Consider the following 23312-nt stretch of genomic DNA (forward strand, 5'->3'; position numbering starts at 1 on the left):
ATGGACTCCGAAGCCAGTTTGAGCTGATGGAAATTTCTAACCGCTGAGCATTATAGGACATAATTATCTCTATAGTACACATTTAAGTTCTTGGCCAAACTAACTCTTCAACAATTCAAGTATTTGTAATCCGTCAAGAACACGGAAAATCAATCCGTATAAACCAAAAAAAACACTGTGCTAGCGGTAATGTCTTAACATGAAAAATATAAAACTGAAATAAAAATAAACAAAAATTATCAAGAATGGTGGTAAGGACAAGAAGCCTGGATCCGAACATTCCGTTTCTGAAGAAAACTACGAAGAGATCTCTTCATGGAGGCTTTTCGGGTCAAAATGTTAGGGACTGTTGAAGGATCCGAGCCGTCTGAACTTTCCAATGATAATGATTTTTCTTTCATGTCTCCACTTGCTAGTGATAATATAGCTTTTGCCTGCATTAAGTTAAAAACCATTGTTAGAGCAACTCTAATGAGGAGTTCTCAAAATGTTACAAACAATAAATATACTTTTAATAAAATACAATAAATTTATATGCATACACTTGAAAACTTTAACTTGAAAACTCCTTAATGGGGCTGCTCCTAACAAAATTTTACAATTTAGATACTATGGATATTAAATGCATGTTTACAGTACCTGGAGATGGGTAAGATCTGAAGAAACAAATACGTGACCGTTGTAGAAAATAACCATTTTCTGAGGTTCTTGCTTTGGTTGTAGATTCTCAGAGCTGCGTGGATCACAAGGAGGAAGAAGGCGAAGTTCCAAGTCGCAATTACTTTGCATCTCCATCTTTTAATTGTGAGTAAAGCTGTATTTAAAGGCTTCTGAAGTTATTGATGATGATGTGATTGAGCTAGTCGATTTGATTTATATAAATATGAGTGTGTGCGTGTATCGCGTGTTGTGTTACGTATGTGTCGTGGTCGAAGAGAGAGAAGGATCATGAACATACGAGAGAAAAGCTGGCAACGGAACGGCGAAATTTGGACAGAACACAACTTTACATCTCGTTTTTCCTGCACGTGTAAAATGTTACTTGTGTTATTATTTTATTTGTATTTTCATTTGTTTTTGTAACGACAATCTTCTCTTTTTCTTTGAACTAAAGCTAATGGAAATTCTTTTTTTTTTTTTGGTAATACTCATGGAAGTCTTCTTATTTGCTAAGATCCGATTATTTAAAATTTGTAAAACTAAAATTTCCACTTTTGTGTAAGTCAAATATTTTTTTTTGTTTCATAACATGTCCTAAAACCCTAGTGGGGTTGTTGGGAGAAGAATATAACAGTACAGAATTGGATTCTTGCCTTGAACAAGGGTTCGTTCTAACACTTTTATAGTCATTTGCATTTCACTTTTTTGTTAGTTATTAACCGGTTGTATGTTACACATGTTATGAATTATGATGAGTCTAAACACCTTTTTCAGATAACAAGACCTCATCAGGAAATTCAGGATGGAGTAGATTTTCATCAAACTTTTAAAATAGGATTTTAGTCATGTGAAACAAATATGCAATGTGCATGTGTATTCCATTAAAGATCAATAATCTTCACATGTATTCATGTGAATCTTGCATGTTCATCATTTCTCCACAAGTGTAATTCACTAAATCATTCCTCCAAACCATGGTCCATAGATTTTGTTAGATAATTTCATATCTGTATAGTTTGGTATAAAAAAAAAAGCTATATACAATTTCATGAACAGATTTTCCTTGTATTGATTTGTGACCGTGGATGACCGACCATGCATACACAAATGTGTTAGAGATATATGTAAACTTTTAGCAAAGAGCATTTACAACTTTAAAATATTTTTCTAATAATAATTGATCGGCTAATAAGGACATGAAGTTTGTATAAATGTTCGGTTAATCAAGGTCTAAGATGCATAAAGATATGCTAACAGTATACAATAACTAATTTGCACGTGATTAATTTTGCATGTTTGGTCACTGTCCATTAAGATATATGTCATCATTTAACTAAATAATTGACATCACGTGATTATTGTTGATTAAATTATTTAAGCACGTCATTTCGCCCTACACCGACAAAAGTCTAACAACGTTGGAAACGCCAATTCTCGTATGTTTGGTTTTCAAAACAAAATCAAAATAAAATAAAAAAAATTACCAAAAAAAAAGAAAGCAAAATCAAAATAACTATCGCAGAGTGAAAATAAGCGAACGTGGTGGTTGAGTTAAATCTAAAGTTTTTTTTTTGTAAAATATTAAATATTATTCTAATTTTTGTTTCTGACAGACATTACAATAAACGACCAGCACTGAAAAAATAAAAAACAACAGCAGAACACCAAAACAAACCATGTTGTACCTAAGAGCATACAACATTAGCGACCAAACGGTTTGATAACGAAACAGTCTCAGACCATACTACTTTGGATCTAGCTGAGAAAATTTGTCAGTTGCGACGAGATATCGAGAGAAAGGCGTCCTCAAATGCTGAATCCATAACTTTTATATTCTAAAGTTGATCACCAATGCTATTTCTATAACCTTTATATTCTTACTCAAGTTGGTTATGCGTTTGTAAATTACTCACGCATCATATAATCATATCTAAATTGCATAAAATACAATGTGCTATCATGTATCTCTCCATTAACCATTAATTTATGATTTCAGCATACTGTTGCATTTACTCTAGATCTTTCATTTTCAGAAGGTTTCAACAGTGATCCATCGAGATTCTTTGCATCTAGACTAACCATCATTGGGATGAATCACTTTTTCTAAATAATTAAGACCATATAGAATATCAGAAACAATAGAAAATCTAGATGATGAAAAACAATAAAGAATATTATAATGCATGGATAAAAGATTTGTGAATGCTGTTAGCAAGATTCAAGTTCTACATATTGAAAGTTTTAAGATTCACAAACTGCATAAAGAACATATTATTTATCTTAACCAGTCGCAGCTTTAGATTTTTGAAACATAATCAATGTGAATATTATATTTTTTTGGAGATCAATAAATGTGAATATTCATAGCTACAAGATTCGTGGGGGCTGAAAATCGAGCTACAATTTTGATTGAAATGAATTTGAAGTTCTTAATAACCGAAAGATGAAGCAGTTGACTATTTTTTCTTAAGATTTTGCAATCTCGATAGAAAATAACTTTCCCAAATCCAAGCTTGGTCACTTGATAAACATCTCTCACGGTTATAGCGTCTGTCGGATGAAGTTGGTTGATATAGCCGTTGGATTCAGTCAAGTTAACCGGGAGGGTTATTGATTTGAATCAAAGCTTGAGGACCCGGTTTGGGATTCTGGTTCAAAGTTAATGAGTTAGTGTAAAACGTCGTCGTCTCTTGCGTCTTGTTGTAACAGGCTGTTTAGGCCGTTAGAAGGTTGTTACGGGTGAGTCAACTCAGGGTCGAGTTGATCTGACGTGGCAGTTAATCACTTTATCAAGAGGGATTGGTGAGCTCTGGGTGGTTACAGAGTGTGATTTCATTGTGAGAGTGGTTTACGTGAGTCACTGGTGAGAGAGAGAAAACACAGAGAGTTTCCGGTGAGTGAAAGTTCTCGGGGGGGGGGGGGTGTTTTCCGGTGAGAGACGGCGGCGTTGTTTGTATCTCACTTTCTCATACTCTTAGTGGATTCCGAGGAAGAAACCTCGGCCAGACGTAGAGTCGCGGTTTGCGCTCGAACTGGATAACAAACTCTCGTCTTCTTTTACGCTTTCTGTTTTCAAGTTCATCGCATCGTATCGCCAATCCATTCACATCTAATCGATCTTGATCCAGCTCTAATCCAAAGTTAATCAAGCTAGATTTCGCAAGAAGTGGTATCAGAGCCAGGTTATCTGGTGGTGTTTGTTGAGATTGATCGCGATGGCTTCGGCAAAGATTCAGATGGATAAGTTCGATGGAGTCATCGACTATAACATGTGGAAGGAGAGGTTACTAGCGAATCTGGATTTGCTAGGGTTGATGGATGCTTTGACGAATCAGGAGAATGAAGTAAAGAGTCGAGAAGCGTTGATGGCGGATACTAAGGGAAAGAGCGAAGCATCTGATTCAGATTCTTCAAAGGCTGCAGATCCAACGCTGGCTGAGAAGCAGCGGAAGGTACGAAGTACTATCATCATGTATGTGACAGATAAGATACTAAGAAAGATTATTAAAGAGAAGACTGCAGTGGGAATGCTTAGTATCTTAGACTCTCAATACATGTCACGATCTCTGCCTAATAGAATGTATCTGAAGCAAAGGCTCTATGGTTATAGGATGAATGAGTCTTTGTCAGTTGAGAACAACATTGATGAGTTCTTGAGGATCATCACTGATCTGGCAAATGTTGATGTGGAGATATCAGATGAGGATCAAGCGATTCTCTTGCTGATGTCACTACCAAAGCAGTTTGAGCAACTGAGAGATACATTGAGATATGGAAAGGAGACTGTTACCCTCGATGAGGTCATGAACTCCCTACACTCAAAGCAGTTGGAACTTGGATTAAGTGGGAAGGTTAGCAAGGCTCAGGGAGAGGTGCTGTACTCAAACAATGCTGGTTCCAAAGGGAAAGGTAATCATAAGCCTGCATATCAAAACAAGCAGAAGAACAAGCCAGTACAGAAGAAATCTGGAAAGGGGAATGTTCTTACGTGTTGGATTTGCGGAGGTGAAGGACACTTTAAGCGAAACTGTCCTAAGAAAGGTAACCAAGATAACCGAGATAGCTTCAAAGACAAGGGAGAGTCATCTGCGGTTACAGGAGTAGAATACGTGGAGTCTCTCATGGTCTCTGAAGCCAATTTTTCAGAAGGTATTGACTTCAAGGAAGTCTGGATCTTGGACACAGGCTGCTCGTTTCATATGACTCCAAGAAAGGATTGGTTTGTGGATTTGAAAGAAAGCTCCTCTGGTTCAGTTAGAATGGCAAATGAATCTGTTTCAACTGTTGAAGGTATTGGAACTATCAGAGTTCGAACAACAGATGGAAGACAAGTTCTAATAAAGAATGTGAGATACATCCCTCAGTTCTCTCGAAATTTGTTATCTCTTGGAACATTTGAAGAGCTGGGATGTACTTTCAAATCAGAAAGTGGTTATTTGGAAGTTATAAAGGAGAACAGAAGTGTGTTAAAGGCGAAGAGGCATAACAAACTGTATTTTCTACAAGGAAAGAGTTGTGTGGGAGAAGCAAATGCAGCTAAGGCAGAAGATGATACAGGGTTATGGCATAGTCGTTTGGGTCATGTAAGTCAGAAAGGACTGGATATGATGGTCAAGAAAGGTTATCTGGATGGCAAACGTGTGTCAACTTTGGGTTTCTGTGAAAGTTGCATCTTTGGAAAGTCTCATCGATCTAGTTATGAAACTGGCCAACACACGAGCTCTCTTTGTTTTGAGTATGTTCACTGTGATCTCTGGGGATCACCTAATGTCCCTGCATCTCTGGGAAAGTGTCATTACTTTCTAAGCTTGGTGGATGATTGTTCCAGGAAGGTTTGGGTCTACTTCCTTAAGAGTAAAGATCAGGCATATGAGAGATTTGTGGAATGGAAGCGTCTTGTTGAGAATCAATCTGGTCTTAAAGTCAAGAAGCTAAGGACGGATAATGGTTTGGAGTTCTGTAATCAGGAGTTTGATAAGTTCTGTTCAGATAATGGCATTGCTAGACATAAGACAATACCGTACACTCCACAACAAAACGGTGTGGTGGAGCGTATGAACAGAACCATTCTTGAGCGTGTCAGGAGTGTATTGAGTGAATCAGGTCTGCCAAAGGTGTTTTGGGCTGAGGCAGTGAACACAGTAGTGTATCTTATCAACAGAACCCCTTCAAGTGCAATTGAAGGAAGGATACCTGAAGAAGTCTGGGCTAAAACAGCTCCAAAGTACAGTCATTTGAAGAAGTTTGGCTGTGTGTGTTACTTTCATACATATGAAGGAAAGCTACAGCCGAGAGCAAAGAAAGGGGTCTTCATTGGTTATCCTTCTGGTGTCAAGGGTTACAAGGTCTGGTCTCTTGATGATAGGAAGAGTGTCATCAGCAGAAATGTTTTTTTCAAAGAGACTGAGTGCTACAAGGATCTGTTGGATAAGAAGGATGATATGCGAGAAAGGAGTACGATGTTTCTTGATATTGAATTGGGGAATGTTGGTTCAGGTGGAGAGTTATCAACAGATGATAACAAAAATGGCATCACTGAGGAAGCTGGAGCTACGCCTGAAGAAGAAGAAGCTCAGGATGAAGATACAGAACTTGAGAATTATCTGTTGGCTAGAGACAGAGGAAGAAGAAATCCTAAGCCTCCTAAGAAGCTTGATGATTATGTGCATCTGGCGTTGCTTGCAGCAGAAGATGGAGATCCTCCTGAACCCAAAGACTATGCAGAAGCTATGAATGATCCGCATAGTAAAATGTGGAAGTTAGCTTCTGATGAGGAGATTATGTCTCTTGATAAAAACGAGACATGGGATGTGGTGGAGAGACCACAGGGAAGGAAGATCATTGGTTGCAGATGGATTTATAAAAGGAAACCAGGGATTCCAGGAGTTGAGGAACCAAGATTCAAAGGAAGAGTAGTAGCAAAGGGATATGCTCAAAAGGAAGGTATAGACTATAACGAGATTTTCTCTCCTGTAGTAAAGCATGTCTCTATTCGGTTTCTCATGGCTATAGTGGTGAATGAGGACATGGAGCTTGAACAGTTAGATGTTAAAACCGTATTTCTTCATGGTGATCTTGATGAAGAAATCTTCATGGAACAACCAGAAGGTTATGAAGTGGAGGGTAAAGAAGATTGGGTTTGTCTGCTCAAAAAGTCTTTGTATGGTTTGAAGCAGAGTCCTCGTCAATGGAATCAAAAGTTCAATTCATTTATGTTGGAGCTTGGTTTCAAGAGGAGTGATTACGATCAATGTGTGTATGTCAAGCTCACACAAGAAGTGTACATATATCTCCTACTCTATGTAGATGATATGTTGGTGGCGTGCAAGAATATGAAGTTAATCAAAGATCTAAAGCAGCAGTTGAGTACTCGGTTTGAGATGAAAGATCTTGGAGCTGCGAGAAGAATTTTGGGGATTGACATTGTTCGTGATAGAAAGAATGGAGTTTTAACTCTGTCTCAGAGGGGTTATCTTGAGAAAGTGTTGAAGACTTACAACATGGAAAATGCTAAACCGGTGAACACACCAATGGGAGTTCATTTCAAGCTAGCTACCGCAACTAAGGATGAATTGCTTACAGACTCTGAGTATATGAGATCAGTCCCTTACTGTAATGCAATTGGTAGCTTGATGTATGGAATGATTGGTACAAGACCGGATTTGGCGTATCCTGTGGGTCTTGTGAGTCGTTTCATGAGTGATCCTATCAGGGAACACTGGGAGGCTGTGAAGTGGGTGTTGAGATATGTCAGAGGATCTCTCGGAATGCATTTGATGTTTAAGAAGAGTTCAGAGTTCAAGATCATGGGGTTTTGTGACTCTGATTATGCTGCAGACTTGGATCGGAGAAGATCGATTACAGGATATTCATTTCTAGCTGGAGATTGTATGATTAGCTGGAAATCAAACCTGCAGAAAGTGGTGGCGTTGTCTACTACTGAAGCTGAGTATATCTCGATGATTGAAGCAGCAAAGGAAGCGATTTGGCTAAAGGGTTTAGGCCAAGAGTTCGGTTATGAACAGGAGAAGGTTGAAGTATTTTGTGACTCTCAGAGTGCACTAGCTTTGGCTAAGAATAATGTGCATCACGAGCGTACAAAGCACATGGCAGGGAAGCTCAGTTTCATAAGGGAACAAGTTGAAGAGGGTGATCTGAAGGTTTCTAAAGTTCATACGAATGTGAATCCTGCTGATATCTTCACAAAGACTCTGCCGGTTGCGAGACTCAAGAAGCTACTGAAGCTGCTTGGGGTCTCTGATGAGTAAGTCAGAGGATGAAATCGAGGTCTCGGAAGGTCACTAAGAGGACAACGGTCTATAACAACCAAGGTGGAGTTTGTCGGATGAAGTTGGTTGATATAGCCGTTGGATTCAGTCAAGTTAACCGGGAGGGTTATTGATTTGAATCAAAGCTTGAGGACCCGGTTTGGGATTCTGGTTCAAAGTTAATGAGTTAGTGTAAAACGTCGTCGTCTCTTGCGTCTTGTTGTAACAGGCTGTTTAGGCCGTTAGAAGGTTGTTACGGGTGAGTCAACTCAGGGTCGAGTTGATCTGACGTGGCAGTTAATCACTTTATCAAGAGGGATTGGTGAGCTCTGGGTGGTTACAGAGTGTGATTTCATTGTGAGAGTGGTTTACGTGAGTCACTGGTGAGAGAGAGAAAACACAGAGAGTTTCCGGTGAGTGAAAGTTCTCGGGGGGGTTGTTTTCCGGTGAGAGACGGCGGCGTTGTTTGTATCTCACTTTCTCATACTCTTAGTGGATTCCGAGGAAGAAACCTCGGCCAGACGTAGAGTCGCGGTTTGCGCTCGAACTGGATAACAAACTCTCGTCTTCTTTTACGCTTTCTGTTTTCAAGTTCATCGCATCGTATCGCCAATCCATTCACATCTAATCGATCTTGATCCAGCTCTAATCCGAAGTTAATCAAGCTAGATTTCGCAAGAGCGTCCATTGATAAAGTTTAAGAGAAGTGAATCCTTTTAAAAATGGCTAGCATTCTTTGTTATAAAGGAACCAACCAATCGCAGCTCGTTGCTTATATACCAGATATTCACTGCAATGGTTGTTGTTTTTGAAACCAAATTAAATAATAAATTAAGCTAAACCAAAGAATTGAGCTAAAACAAAAACATTGAGCTAAATCACAAACTGGTACAGAGACCCACATGTTTAACCGAGTGTTCTTTTTTACGTTTTATTTGTCTCGGATGAAAAGTGGTCTTGAAATTAGACTGATTTTTTGTCGTTTTATACATTCTTTTATTTGATTAATTCGAATAGTTTTAATATTTTCTTATTGTTTGAGTAGATTTTCCTGCAAATATCCAAAAACCTATAAAATATTGTTTTAATCAAAAAAACACATAAAAATAAAATAATCAAAATAATTTTCACTTATAAGTAAAAGACAATTATACCTTTATCCTATAGATATGTAATTTTAGATAAATATTTAAAGAAATATTTAAATAAATAAATAAATCTATTTTTGGGATAATTTTATTCAATATTCAAATCTATTTTTAGTTTTTTTAAAAAAAAAAAATTTTTTTTGGAAATTTTGTTTCGAAATCTAAAAGTTCCTTTTTGAAAGTATTTTTAAATGATTATTTCAAATTTTGAATTATAAACTCACACCTAAATCAAATTTTAGACTTAAGATTAATTGTCTTAGGAATATAAGTATTCTTTATTTTTTTAATGAGTTTATTTTGATCATTTTGATTTTTGCGGATCATTTTTTGATAAAAGGTTATTTTATTAATAGGATATTTCTCAAGATTTATATATTTTGATATTTTATGTAGTTTATTTAGATTTTAGGTGATTTTTGAAATATGGATACAACATTCCAAAGATCAAAAATATTGAAGAGTATTCCAAATGATATTTTATCTCTTTAATAAAAAAACCCTAAATCAACCTTCCGTTTCAGATCACCAACCAGTCCAGTCCAGTCCAATCCACTCATCAATCATCTCACCTCGCCTCGCCGTTTCTCCTTGATTCCGTAAGCTTCCTCTTCTCCCCCTTCCTCAACTCAAATCTGACTTTCGATCTATAAAATTTCAAATAACGCGATGACTTGGACTCGATTCCAAGCTAGGATGGGATCTTCAATCCCTAAATTAAAAATTCGTTCCACTTGCGGCTTAACTCCATCTGTTTACTATAAATTCTCCCACAGCTCGCGTACAATGAGAGACGTCAAAGTCAAAGCTAATCCAAAGTCAACGCATCAAGAAGACTCCCCGAGCGTCAAATCAACACCCGAGATCGAGAAAAAGTACGTCCACCGAGTCTACGACGCCATCGCTCCGCACTTCAGCTCCACGAGGTACGCCAAGTGGCCTAGAGTCGCCGCCTTCCTCGAATCCTTACCTTCCGGATCCGTGATCCTCGACGCCGGCTGCGGGAACGGCAAGTACCTGGGGCTGAACCCGAACTGTTTCTTTATAGGCTGCGACATAAGCAGCCCTCTCATCAGAATCTGTTCGGAGAAAGGGCAAGAGGTTGTAGTCGCGGACGCTGTTAATCTCCCTTACAGAGAAGGGTTTGGCGACGCGGCGATCTCGATCGCGGTTTTGCATCATTTGAGTACGGAGGAGAGAAGGACGAGCGCTGTTAACGAGCTGGTTCGCGTTGTTAAGCCTGGCGGGTTTGTGCTGATAACGGTTTGGGCTGCGGAGCAGGAGGATGAGTCTTTGCTTACTAAGTGGACGCCGTTGTCTCCCAAGTATGTTGAGGAATGGGTGGGACCGGGTAGTCCGATGGATAGCCCTCGTGTGAGGAACAATCCGTGCTTCGGTCTTGAGAGTATTCCGGAGAGTGACGTGAGTGTAAAGGAGGAAAAGGATAAGGACTCTGTGGAGATGAGTCATCAGCAAGAGTACTTTGTTCCGTGGCATTTGCCGTACCACCGTGCGGAAGTTAGTGGTGCATCTGCTTCTGCGCTTGCGAGTGGGCTTGCGAAAAAAGACGATAAGAAAGGAGCTGTTGTGTACAATAGATACTACCATGTGTTCAGTGAAGGGGAGCTTGAAAGGTTGGCGTCTGGTGTAGGGAATGCAATGGTAGTTGATAGGTTTTACGATAAGTCTAATTGGTGTATTGTTCTTCAGAAAGAAGCTTTAAACCAAGGCTGAGACCAGACTCTTTGGCTTCACACTCAGTTTTACTTTTTTTTTTTTTTTCCATATTTCTGAAAGTGGAACTCTCCCTTGTAGCCACCATTGGAGGTTTTTCCATATGTAATCCAAGTTTTTTTTTAATGGTTGTAGTTGAGATTCTGTGTCAGCTCATTTGTTGTGCAATTGTTGGCTTTAAGGCTTCGTATTATGTGTAATGTTGAGTCTACACTGATAAACAAAATGTCATTTGTAATTGGATAACAAAAAAAAAAGAAAGAATAATGCATTTGTGCTTCCTCAGTTTCAGTTGATATTTTGCTTCTGAATGCTTTGTGTGTGTTTTGATCAAATCAGGAATTTCAAAATCGAATTGATCGTTGAAATGATTGACGTGCACAAGAACTTAAGATTGAAAAGGCTTAATGGGCTACCTATGGGCCTTGAATATATTTATTCTCTCTCTCTTATTCCAACCTCCAAAATTCAAATTCGCTCGTCTCTTTCTTTCTCTCTCTCTGGGTCTCGACTCTCTAGCAATGGCGCTTTCCGCAGCTTTCAAGGAGAGACTAGATCAAATGGAGTTTACCAGAAACCAGCGACTTCATCTTCTCCAGGTACCGAACAATCCATCGATCAGTTACGATCCATATCATCATCGATCAGTTACGATCAATTGCATCATCGAGTTTTCAATGTTCGCTACTGATTTCAACAACCTTCCGAGTGTGAGAAAGTAATAGAATCGCTTCATCTCCGTTTCAACGGAGATCTCTGGTTGATGATTATCTATAGCTTTAATTTTGATCGAAATCAAAACAGATCATACTGTGTATGTTGATTAGGCGGAGAAAGAGCTACAAGTGGAGAAATCACAGATACTAGCAACCAAGCACGCAAACATACAATCAATAGAACGCAAATGTTTGATGCTCGACCAGAAGATCGCGGCACAAAACCTCAAGATCACGCTTCTCAGATCTACCATCCAAGATCTCGATTCCAAATACCACTGCTCTGTTCAGCAACTGAGGTTGATATTTACTCTATGTTCTTTTGGTTTTTAGATCAGTTACGATGATATCAATCAGTGTGTTGTTGAGCGCTGAGATTTACAGGACGCTAAAGAGCGAGGTTGAAGAGTTAAAGGAGTTAGACCAAGAGAGGGAAAAGTATTACGAGCTGAAATGCTCAGAGATGAACGAGTTCATGCAAAATGTGGAGCGGTTCAGATCAGAGAAACGGTTACAAGTCAAGAACCTGAGAGACCATGTCAAGGAGGTATGAGCATATTTAAATGTGAATCAAAAACCAGTGTCCAGTTTTGGATTTTAAATTATATTTTGAACATGTTTTTCTCAGCTTAGCTCAACGTTCGAGGAAATTCACAACAAGAACAATTATCTGAGGAACACAAATTAAAGGTATGGTTCCTCTAATCATCATAGCATGAAGCGAGGTGCAAAAGCATATAAACACGTTTGCAGGTAAACCATATGGATTCTATATTATATGATGATTCAAGGTTTGTAATTTGATATGAAAAAAAATAAGCTTAACTAGCCCATGAGAGTCCACTTAAAACCTTGCCCAAGAATATGGATATAGTACATAGTGCATCAAACAATAACATCTAGAGTTTTTTTAACGTAAAAATCACCACCAACCAAAACATCATCACACCACTCAACTTTACCCCAAATCTCCTTTCCTTGACGACGTCTTTCTAGCGAAATCTCCGCACACCGGATAACTTTTGTTCTACCTGTTGTTTTCGTAAAAATCATAGCCAGTTTCCCACCGTAGCTCCCAGTGTACGACCAGTCTGAAAATCTCGCATCAGCCAACAATTCTTCCAAACCATTCACCACTACCCAACTACTCCCTTTTGGGTCATAAGCTCTCAGCACCCCCCAACCAGAATCGTAGTAATACAATACGTCATCAACGACACGCGCTTTCCTCCACTTGAACATATTCAGCATCTTGTCAGTTTCCCATTTACTCTCTTTTGGATCGTAAACAAAGTTGTAAGAAGGATCACTCATGTACATCTTACCGGCCATAACCACACACTCACAAGCCCACAGGTAACCACGCATTGTCTCTGGCGTTGTCTTCTTAGGCTCCCACATTTCTGTTTCTGTATTGAATACCATCATGACCATCTTCGTTGGGTTGCTACAGTATCCAGTTAGATATATATTCCCGTCAATGATGTCAGCAACTGAAACAGACATGGTTACATTCATGCTAGGCAGGGGGTGCACCGTTTGGTATCTACAGTCAATGCTTATCGCATTCTGTGGAACTGACTTAAACCTACCAAACACATATATCCTGGACCCCACCGCGACAAAGCCTCCCTTACGAGGCAGTTTAGGAAGCGAAGGGATAAGGACCAAGCTGTGATTGCCGTTGGCTTTCTGGCGGAGAGCATACAACTGGTAATTACCGTTTTCTCTGTTACAGAGGACAACATAGAGAGAGTGTTCCGTGCATCCTAACAATGATCGTCTTGCGTATAGCTCATGGGAGGTAACAAGTGATCGGAAGTGCTTGGAAACAAGGGAGAGTTTTGGATAGTAGCAGCTCCCTACACGCGCTAAGATGTCAACGATGATTTCTTCCGGAAGTGATGGAATCAGAGACTGCATTGCTCCTTCTTTGACCTAGTTTTAGACGACGTCCTCAAACTGTCCTCCAATATGAGAGAGAAACGCACAACAACCCTAACTTTATGCGAGAGAATAAAGCCCAAAACACTAATTTAGTTTACATAGCTTATCAAATACACAAGATAACAGTAATTGTGTTTTTTTTCCTTTAATGAAATTTTCTCAAACACAACAAACACACAAAAATAGATTACAAATCCGACAAACTACAAACTATAAGTCCAAAAGCATATAAACACGTTTGCAGGTAACCATATATATGGATTCTATGTTAAGATGGTTCACCTTACATGTTTTTAATTTGATATGAAAAAAAAGATATATTAACAAGCCATGAGAATCATGGTTCTTGGTTTTTGGGATAGTTAGTTCACCTTACATGTTTGTAATTTGATATGAAAATAGAACAATATTAACAAGCCATGAGAATCATGGTTCTTGGTTTTTGGGATAGTTATGATTCTCAAGAGCAAGGTTGAAGAGCTAAAGGAGTTAGACCACGAAAGGGAAAAATATTACTCCCTCTGGATTTAAATGTATGATGTTTAAGGTTTTACACATATTAAGAAACAATAAAATTATTTTAATTGTTATCTTTTGGTTACATCAATAAAGTTTCACCACTCATAAATCTTACTTTTAATTTATGTTTAAATTTTAAAAATAAATATCTATCTTATTAAAACTCAAGTACAAAATTGGAGTGTTTGGAGACTTGAATAGGACTTTTAAAAATTTGGAGTGTTTGGAAACATGGATTGCAGTCTTTTAAAAAAAAATATTTTTGTGTGAAAACAAAGATAGTAGTATTAAGAAAAAAAGTAATGGGCTTATGTTTTTTAAAAAAATTGAAAGTTATCTAGGCCACTTTTAAAATATACCAAAATAGGTCAATCTAATTCCCTAAATTTTTTTTTCTAAACTAACCATAAAACAAAATTTAAACTTTATATACATATTTCAAATCAAAATAATAATTCAAATTTGATTTATATCAAAAATTGATTCAAAAATATACATATATTCAAAAATGGATATTTACTAAACTATTTTTCAATAACCATTATAAAAAAATATTGTCAATATATATAAGAAAAATATAATACAAAGCCCAATTTGAAATACCAACTCAAATTATGGTTTTCATATTTCATATTAAGTTTTAAAAATATAATATATGTAATTATTTATATGATGGTATGTATAAAATACTATTAATTATATGATTACTTATATGATGGTACATATAAAATACGATTAATTATATGATGATAAATACGATATATAATAATGACTAGGGATGGGCTTTTGGATACCCATACGGGTTTAGTTCTGATCGGTTTGTATTTTGGGTTTTCGGGGTCAAAGATTTCAGCCTTATTAGAATGTTTCTAAATTTTGGTTTGAGTTCGTTTTGGATCTTTGCGGGTTTGGTTTGGGTTTGGATAACTAATCTATCTTATTAAAACTCAAGTACAAAATTGGAGTGTTTGGAGACTTGAATAGGACTTTTAAAAATTTGGAGTGTTTGGTAACATGGATTGCAGTCTTTTAAAAAAAATATTTTTGTTTGAAAACAAGGATAGTAGTATTAATAAAAAAAGTAATGGGCTTATGCTTTTTAAAAAAATTGAAAGTTATTTAGGCCACTTTTAAAATATACCAAAATGGGTCAATCTAATTCCCTAAATTTTTTTTTCTAAACTAACCATAAAACAAAATTTAAACTTTATATACATATTTCAAATCAAAATAATAATTCAAATTTGATTTATATCAAAAATTGATTCAAAAATATACATATATTCAAAAATGGATTTTTACTAAACTATTTTTCAATAACCATTATAAAAAATATTGTCAATATATATAAAAAAAATATAATACAAAGCCCAATTTGAAATACCAACTCAAATTATGGTTTTCATATTTCATATTAAGTTTTAAAAATATAATATATGTAATTATTTATATGATGGTATGTATAAAATACTATTAATTATATGATTACTTATATGATGGTACATATAAAATACGATTAATTATATGATGATAAAATACGATATATAATAATGACTAGGGATGGGCTTTTGGATACCCATACGGGTTTAGTTCTGATCGGTTTGTATTTTGGGTTTTCGGGGTCAAAGATTTCAGCCTTATTAGAATGTTTCTAAATTTTGGTTTGAGTTCGATTTGGATCTTTGCGGGTTTGGTTTGGGTTTGGATAACTAATTTAAATTATTTTTAAAGTCTTAAATCATTATATATTTTAAATTTCTCAAAATGTATAAATAAAATAATATATTACGTATAAATTTGAATAACATATGTCATAATACTTAAGCTTAACATATCAATTGGCTTGATTTAAAATTTTGGATACGAAATCAATAATTATTTTAAGTATTTTTGGTGATTTGAGTATACTTTAACTATTTCAGATATTTACTTTTGACTATCTATATATATTTTTAAGTATTTAAACCAATTTAAAAGTATCATTTTTGATGTTTTATATACGTTAAATCTAAAAATAATTAATATATATAAGTATATAAATCTATTTTTAGATAAATTCGGATACCCAAACACTTCGGTTCTCTAAATAACAAAATTTTGAATAATTAGAATATTTAATCAATTTATGTTTGGGTTTGGTACTATATCTTTGGATCGGTATCGGTTATGTTCCTCGGATTCATTTTTCCAAATCCTAATAATTACATGAAAAACAAATATCAACATATTTTTCAAAATATACACCCGCGCGCCTGCGCGGATCAAAATCTAGTATTAATTATATCTAAAAACATCATACATTTGTATACAAAATAAAAAGATAGAACATCTTACATTCTCGTATCCGGAGGGACTACAATCTAAAAGCATGTCCAAAGGAGTATCCAAGGTACTTCTAAATGATGTAAGTATTTATGTGATTAAATTTAAATCAAAAAGACATAATTTAGATAGATACGGTTCTACAATTGGAGGTTTTGAATCCACTTCTAAATGACATGTGTCATTTTGTGAGAGATGGTATTTAGAAAAAAAAATGTTCTTTGTCACAGGTGGGTTCACAACAAAGCCACCATGATCTTTTCTTTGTCACTCACCCATAACAATTGGAAAACTCAGGTGCAACCATTGTAAAAAAACAGATTTGATTGAATACATTTTTAACACATTCATTTCAAAAAAATAAATAATAATAAGGACCAATCTTTCAAACAAAATACAGACAAAACACATAATCAAGCTACTGTATAGAGACACGAGAATCATCTCCATTGCAGGTCAAGAACATTAAAACTGAAAATCCAACAAAAATTGTGACTAAACAACCACCAAACAAGAAAAATAAGGAAGAGATTCGTCTTTTTCTATGTTTTACTTTGTCAAGAATTAAACAGCATTACCATATTAAACCAGCCCCAACAAAAAGAAAAAAAAACTTGAAATCAAAACCACAGGGTTGAAGACAAAGAACATACAGTACTTGCTCCATAGAAATTTGCCTAAACACATTAACCAAGTAAAGAAATTTTAGCTCCATCTTATGCCATATATAAAAGAGTGTGATGCAAGTAATCAAATCTCTTATTACAAATTTTCAAATTTTAGAAATTTAGAACCTTTAATTGGTTCTACCATTGGAGGGGCTAAAATTAAACGAGTATTTAAATTTTTTAATTTAATTATTTTCACTTAAAAAATTGATTTAGAACTCTAATGGTGGATCTATCGTTGGAGATGGTCTAAGTATATATGAACATCTTTAAATGTGAATCATACTATTAACGTAGGTTTCTCAGCTTAGCTCAAAGTTCGAGGAAATTCATAACAAGAACAATTATCTGAGGAACACACAAATCAAGGTATGATTCCTCTAATCATCATCATGAAGAGAGGTGCAAAAGCATATGAACACGTTTGCAGGTAAACCATATGGATTATATGCTATGATGATTTCAAGGTTTGTAATTTGATATGAAAAAATAAATAAGCTTAGCAAGCCATGTGAGTCACTGAAACCTTGCCCAAGAATGGAGAGTTCATGCATCAAAGAATAACATCTAGAGTTTTCGTAACGAAAAGATCATCACTAAGAAACAAAACATCATCACACCAATCAATCTTACCCCAAATCTCACTTCTTCCCTGGTGGTGCCTCCTTTCCAGTGAAATCTGCGCACACCTGATACCTTTTATCCTACGATCTTTAGAGAAAAACAAAACCAGCTTCCCACGGCAACTCCCAGTGTAATACGATTCTGAAAATCTCCCTTCAGCCACCAATCTTTCCAAACCTTTCACCACTACCCAACTAATCTTTCTTGGGTCATAAGCTCTCAACACCTTCCCACCACGAATATCGCAGTAACACAATACGTCATCAACCACACACCCACCCTCCCACTTAAACAACATATTCAGCCTCTTGTCTGTCTCCCATTTACTATCCTTTGGATCGTAAACAAAGCTGTTACGAGCATCCCTCGTGTACATCTTAATTACCAGCCATCACCGCACAACCAGAGGGCCGACCTATCATAGTCTCTGTCGCAGTATCCCATATTTGTGTTTCGGTATTGAACACAGCCATGACCATCTTCGCTGATGTATCCCATGAGATTTTAGTATATGCAGTTACACATATTTTCCCGTCAATGACGCCAGCAACTGAAACATCCATGGTTGCATTCATACAATGCACGAGGTTCAATTTTATTTATTATATTTATAATTTTTTATGTATAAAATATAGATTTATAAAAAAAATTGGGCTCGCCGTTTGGATTTGACTAAAACATTATGAAGTTTAATTATATCTTCAACCTCTGGGTTTTTCAGCTTTGCTCAACGTTTGAGGAAATACATAAGAAGAACAATTATCTGAGGAACACAAAACTAAGGTATGATTCCTCTAATCATCATGAAGAGAGACGCAAAATCAAGTAAACACGTTTTCAGGTAATCATATGGATTATATGTTATGATGATTCACCTCACATTACTTGTAAGACAAGATTAGTACTTAGTAATTTGATATGACAAAACACAAGCTTAACTAGCCCATGAGAGTCCACTAAAACCTTTCTCAAGAATATGGATCGTACTTAGTGCATCAAACAATAACATCTAGAGATTTGTTAACGTAAAAATCACCACCAACCAAAACATCATCACACCACTCAACTTTACCCCAAATCTTCTTTCCTTGACGACGTCTTTCTAGCGAAATCTCCGCACACCGAATAACTTTTGTTTTACCTGTTATTTTCGAATAAAACATAGCCAGTTTCCCACCGTAACTCCCAGTGTAAGACCAGGCTGAAAATCTCGCATCAGCCAACAATTCTGCCAAACCATTCACCACTACCCAACTACTCTCTTTTGGGTCATAAGCTCTCAGCACCTTCCAACCACTATCGTAGTAATACAATACGTCATCAACGACACACGCATCCTTCCACTCGAACTTATTCAGCATCTTGTCCATTTCCCATTTAATTTCCTTTGACTCGTAAACAAAAACAAAGCTGTTAACAGGATCCCTCATGTACATCTTGCCAGCCATAACCACACAATCACAAGCCCACATGTAACCATTCATTGTCTCTGGTATTGTCTTAGGCTCCCACATTTGTGTTTCTGTATTGAACACCGCCATGTTACAGCGGTATCCAGTTACGTATATTTTCCCGTCAATGATGTCAGCAACTGAAACAGACATGGTTACATTCATACTAGGCAGGAGGTGCACCGTTTGGGATATACAGTCAATGCTTATTGCATTCGTTTGAATTTTCTTATGTCGGTAAGAGTTCAACCCACCAAACACATATATCCTTGACCCCACCGCGACAAAGCCTCCCTTGCGAGGCATTTTGGGAAGCGAAGGGATAAGGACCAAGCTGTGATTACCGTTGGCTTTCCGATAGAGAACATAACAATAGTGATTATCGTTTTCTTTGTTACAGAGGACAACATAGAGAGAGTGTTCCGTGCATCCTAACAGTGATCGCCTCTCGTATAGCTCATGGGAGGTAACAAGTGATCGGAAGTGCTTGGAAACAAGGGAGAGTTTTGGATAGCGGCATCTCCCTACACGCGCTAAGATGTCAACGATGATCTCTTCGGGAAGTGATGGAATCAGAGACGGCTGTTCTGAAGATTGCTCCTTCTTTAACCTAGTTTTAGACGACATCCTCAAACTATCCTCCATTAAGAGAGAGAAACGCACAACAACCCTATCTTTAGGCGAGAGGAGAAAGCCCAAAACATTAAAATTTAGCTTACATAGCTTTAATCAAATACACACATGTTTCCTATTTTAAATAGAACAACTAGATCTCTATCCGCGCAACTGCGCATGTTTTTGTTTTCATTTATTTTTATATAAACATTTTTTTTCAATTCTAAGTTGATATATATTATAATATATGTGTTTATCGATTTTTAAAACATAATAGATTTACGGTATATATTTTCATTGAATAGATTGTTTCAAACTTTCACATGTATATGTATCTTCCTGTATATATTTTTGGATTATTATTTCATTATTAAAATCGTAACTATATATATAAAGATTAATAAAATATTATTTTATTGCCATATTCAAAAATATTGTAACATTTCACTAATTTAGATTTTTTTTTAAAATTAAATTTTTCTTCATAGATTTATTTTATCGAGTAGATAACTAAACATTTAGTTTTTGTTTAATTTTTAAAATAAACTATAGTTTTAAATTTGTTTTCATTGGTTTAAGGTAGTAAAGATTAATCATTGTTGGATAATTTGATTTTTGTTATTTAAATTCTTTTTTTATAATTTTAAAAGTTAACATCGATAAATATTTAAATAATTAATATATGGATGTATAGTATTAATTACAATATTAAATTATATCTATTTAATTTATACTATCTATAAATCCAATTATTGATAGCCCAATAAAATTTTTTTGTAGACCTAAAATTTAAATGATAAGATTAGAAATTAAATATAACATGACTTTCTATAAGAATATATCCATTTAAAAAAAAATCACACATGAATCAAGGTTGTAACTTCTCTTTTAATATATAAGATAGGTTCAGTTATTAGGGTGAAATGGTGAATAATATTTATCTCAAACATAATTTTTTTTTTTAACACTGGATTGTATTATTAAGTCTTATAGTCAAAAAGTTCTAAACAATGAGAATTATCAAAACAAAGAGTAGAAAAGGGATACACTAGTATGGATCCAAAGTAAACTAACAACACATCTTGCGTATGGATGACTAAAGATTTTCATATAAAAACTCCATATTGCTTTTGGAGAAGCTGAATCTCAAGGGAGATAATCTTCTTATTAATCCAAAAACACCACGCTTCAGAATGAATTGAGAACGATTGTCACTCTCTTTTTAATACTCCAGTAGGAGCCACTAAGATAAGACAACTCTTTATATTGCTCTATTGATAATAATAGAGTCAAAGAGATTACCGTTCCATAGAATTTGATGCTGCTTTTTGAAGTAATCATAGTTTGCAGCAAGAACTCCATCACTGTCACATGAAGAACCATCAACGATTGAAGCCGGTAAGATCCGTCGCCACCATCCGCAGTAGATCTGTCAATTACCTTTTCTAAACGGTTCAATTGAACCAAAACTTTTATCTTTCTAAATCCATTGGAAGAAACATACAAAAGAATAATAAAAAACTTTGTCAGATTTAAAACAAATTGGCAATCAAATAAACCAAGTAACGAGGAGTAAATCAAATCAAAGAAAGAGAAGCAGAACAAATCAAACAAGCCGATAACGGAGCTATAGAAGCCTCCTGTCATCGGCTTGAAACTATAAAAATCTCTTTTATCTCAAACATAATAAAACACAAAAAAGAAGATAAAAATCCGATAAACTAGAAACTATAAGTCCAAAAGCATATAAACACGTTTGCATGTAACCATATGGACTCTATGTTATGATGGTTCACCTTACATAATAGTAATTTGATATGACAAAAACAATAATAACCAGCCGTGAGAACCATGGTTCTTGGTTTATGGATAGTTATGATGATATCAATCAATGAGTTGATCTTTGAATATTATAGGACGCTCAAGAGCAAGGTTGAAGAGTTAAAGGGGTAAGACCAAGAGAGGGACAACTATTACAAGCTGAGATGCTCTGATGAACGAGTTCATGGAAAATGTGGAGACGTTCAGCTAAGATAACTGGTTACAAGTCGAGAATTTGAGAGACCAAGTCAAGGAGGTATATATATGAACATCTTTGAATGTGAATTATAGAACAGCTTTTAAATTATTATTATCAACATGTGTTTCTCAGCTTAGCTTAACTTTCGAGGAAATTCATAACAAGAACAATTTTCTGAGGAACACAAATTAAGGTATGATTCCTCTAGTCACCATTATGAAGAGAGGTGCAAAAGCATACAAACGCGTGTTTAGGTAAACCATATGGATTATATGCTATGATGGTTCCCGTTACGTTTAGTTGTTAGATTTATGGGTTAATTATGTAGCTGATAAAAGTAAAGATGTTGATAAATTGCAGAAAAACTAAGGTCTGAAATTTCATATGACAAGAATAAGCTTAACCAGCCCGAGAGTCACTAAAACCTTTGCCACTTCATGCATCAAAGAATAACATCTAGAGTTTTCGTAACGAAAAGATCATCACTACGAAAAAAAACATCATCACACCAATCAATCTTACCCCAAATCTCACTTCTTCCCTGGTGGTGCCTCCTTTCCAGTGAAATCTGCGCACACCGGATACCTTTTGTCATACGGTCTTTAGAGAGAAACAAAACCAGCTTCCCATCGCAACTCCCAGTGTAATACGATTCTGAAAATCTCCCTTCAGCCACCAATCTTTCCAAACCTTTCACCACTACCCAACTACTCTTTCTTGGGTTATAAGCTCTCAACACCTTCCCACCACGATTATCGAAGTAATACAATACGTCATCAACCACACACCCGCCCTGCCACTTAAACATATTCAGCCTCTTGTCTGTCTCCCATTTACTCTCCTTTGGATCGTAAACAAAGCTGTTACGACCATCCCTCGTGTACATCTTACCAGCCATCACCACACAACCATAGGGCCGACCTATCATAGTCTCTGTCGCAGTCTCCCATATTTGTGTTTCAGTATTGAACACAGCCATGACCATCTTCGCCGATGTATCCCATGGGATTTTAATTTAGTATATCCAGTTACGTATATTTTCCCGTCAATGACACCAGCAACTGAAACATCCATGGTTGCATTCATACAATGCACGAGGTGCACCGTTTGGAATCTACAGTCAATGCTTGGAATCGGCAGATGGTGGTAACGGTTCAACATATCAAAGGCATATAACTTCCAGCCCACGGTGACGAAGCTTCCAACGTGAGGCACATGGGTAGGCCAAGGGATAAGGACCAAGCGGTGATTATCGTTGGCTTCCAGGCAGAGAATATAAGGATTGTGAGAAGTGGTTTCTCGGTTAGAGAGGGCAACGTAGAGACGGCGTACCGTGCATCCTAACAGTGATCGTCTCGCGTATAGCTCGTGGGACGCGACAAGTGATCGGAAATGCTTGGAAACGAGGGAGAGTGTTCGATAGTCGCACCACCGTACACGCGATAAGATGTCAATGATGATGTCCTCAGGAAGCAACTGAATCAGAGACGGCGGTTCTGGCGATTGCTCCTTCTTTGACGACGACATTGTCAAACTTATCCTCCAGAGAGAAAATCACAAAAACCCTAACTGTAAGCTCATTTAAAATAGCTTTTGGAGAGAGAAGAAAACCCAAAAAGC

The 23312-nt window shown here is 36.3% G+C and overlaps 7 protein-coding genes across 7 annotated transcripts; 2 read left to right on the forward strand and 5 right to left on the reverse strand.

Moving 5' to 3' along the window:
- Positions 1 to 27: 27 nt before the first annotated feature.
- Positions 28 to 819, reverse strand: LOC125609355 (protein TIFY 5B-like). The gene is made up of 2 exons (XM_048780686.1): positions 640 to 819; positions 28 to 434 (listed from the first exon to the last, which is right to left on the reverse strand). The coding sequence occupies exons 1-2, from the start codon at positions 793 to 795 to the stop codon at positions 240 to 242; spliced, it is 351 nt and encodes a 116-aa protein (XP_048636643.1). The 5' UTR covers positions 796 to 819; the 3' UTR covers positions 28 to 239.
- Positions 820 to 9493: 8674 nt separating this feature from the next.
- Positions 9494 to 11019, forward strand: LOC111205055 (tRNA (carboxymethyluridine(34)-5-O)-methyltransferase-like). Its single transcript, XM_022700395.2, has 2 exons — positions 9494 to 9675; positions 9853 to 11019. The coding sequence occupies exon 2, from the start codon at positions 9863 to 9865 to the stop codon at positions 10808 to 10810; it is 948 nt and encodes a 315-aa protein (XP_022556116.2). The 5' UTR covers positions 9494 to 9675; positions 9853 to 9862; the 3' UTR covers positions 10811 to 11019.
- A 74-nt stretch (positions 11020 to 11093) lies between these two features.
- On the forward strand, positions 11094 to 12279 carry LOC125609356. Its single transcript, XM_048780687.1, has 4 exons — positions 11094 to 11409; positions 11638 to 11825; positions 11911 to 12073; positions 12155 to 12279. Exons 1-4 carry the CDS (start codon positions 11218 to 11220, stop codon positions 12212 to 12214), a joined length of 603 nt encoding a protein of 200 aa, XP_048636644.1. The 5' UTR covers positions 11094 to 11217; the 3' UTR covers positions 12215 to 12279.
- Positions 12280 to 12411: 132 nt separating this feature from the next.
- Positions 12412 to 13449, reverse strand: LOC125609604 (F-box/kelch-repeat protein At4g38940-like). The gene has a single exon (XM_048781127.1). It carries the CDS (start codon positions 13447 to 13449, stop codon positions 12412 to 12414), a length of 1038 nt encoding a protein of 345 aa, XP_048637084.1.
- A 4086-nt stretch (positions 13450 to 17535) lies between these two features.
- Positions 17536 to 17982, reverse strand: LOC125609605 (F-box/kelch-repeat protein At4g38940-like). The gene has a single exon (XM_048781128.1). The coding sequence runs from the start codon at positions 17980 to 17982 to the stop codon at positions 17536 to 17538; it is 447 nt and encodes a 148-aa protein (XP_048637085.1).
- A 619-nt stretch (positions 17983 to 18601) lies between these two features.
- Positions 18602 to 19684, reverse strand: LOC125609606 (F-box/kelch-repeat protein At4g38940-like). The gene has a single exon (XM_048781129.1). It carries the CDS (start codon positions 19682 to 19684, stop codon positions 18602 to 18604), a length of 1083 nt encoding a protein of 360 aa, XP_048637086.1.
- Positions 19685 to 22072: 2388 nt separating this feature from the next.
- On the reverse strand, positions 22073 to 22677 carry LOC125609607 (F-box/kelch-repeat protein At4g38940-like). The gene is made up of 2 exons (XM_048781130.1): positions 22215 to 22677; positions 22073 to 22125 (listed from the first exon to the last, which is right to left on the reverse strand). The coding sequence occupies exons 1-2, from the start codon at positions 22675 to 22677 to the stop codon at positions 22073 to 22075; spliced, it is 516 nt and encodes a 171-aa protein (XP_048637087.1).
- Between the last annotated feature and the right edge of the window lie 635 nt (positions 22678 to 23312).

This window comes from Brassica napus, chromosome A5, assembly GCF_020379485.1.
Source record: "Brassica napus cultivar Da-Ae chromosome A5, Da-Ae, whole genome shotgun sequence".
Taxonomy (NCBI): domain Eukaryota; kingdom Viridiplantae; phylum Streptophyta; class Magnoliopsida; order Brassicales; family Brassicaceae; genus Brassica; species Brassica napus.

Excerpts from the sequence above, each read along its gene's own strand:
- LOC125609604 (XM_048781127.1), bottom strand. The coding sequence starts at position 13,449 with ATGCAGTCTCTGATTCCATCACTTCCGGAAGAAATCATCGTTGACATC.
- LOC125609607 (XM_048781130.1), bottom strand. The coding sequence starts at position 22,677 with ATGGTCATGGCTGTGTTCAATACTGAAACACAAATATGGGAGACTGCG. Across the intron at positions 22,126-22,214 it reads GGGAAGAAGTGAGATTTGGG|TGGCAAAGGTTTTAGTGACT; the intron begins GTAAGATTGATT and ends TGATGCATGAAG.
- LOC111205055 (XM_022700395.2), top strand. The coding sequence starts at position 9,863 with ATGAGAGACGTCAAAGTCAAAGCTAATCCAAAGTCAACGCATCAAGAA.
- LOC125609356 (XM_048780687.1), top strand. The coding sequence starts at position 11,218 with ATGGGCTACCTATGGGCCTTGAATATATTTATTCTCTCTCTCTTATTC. Across the intron at positions 11,410-11,637 it reads AGCGACTTCATCTTCTCCAG|GCGGAGAAAGAGCTACAAGT; the intron begins GTACCGAACAAT and ends TATGTTGATTAG. Across the intron at positions 12,074-12,154 it reads TGAGAGACCATGTCAAGGAG|CTTAGCTCAACGTTCGAGGA; the intron begins GTATGAGCATAT and ends TGTTTTTCTCAG.
- LOC125609605 (XM_048781128.1), bottom strand. The coding sequence starts at position 17,982 with ATGTACACGAGGGATGCTCGTAACAGCTTTGTTTACGATCCAAAGGAT.
- LOC125609355 (XM_048780686.1), bottom strand. The coding sequence starts at position 795 with ATGGAGATGCAAAGTAATTGCGACTTGGAACTTCGCCTTCTTCCTCCT. Across the intron at positions 435-639 it reads CAGATCTTACCCATCTCCAG|GCAAAAGCTATATTATCACT; the intron begins GTACTGTAAACA and ends AACTTAATGCAG.
- LOC125609606 (XM_048781129.1), bottom strand. The coding sequence starts at position 19,684 with ATGTCGTCTAAAACTAGGTTAAAGAAGGAGCAATCTTCAGAACAGCCG.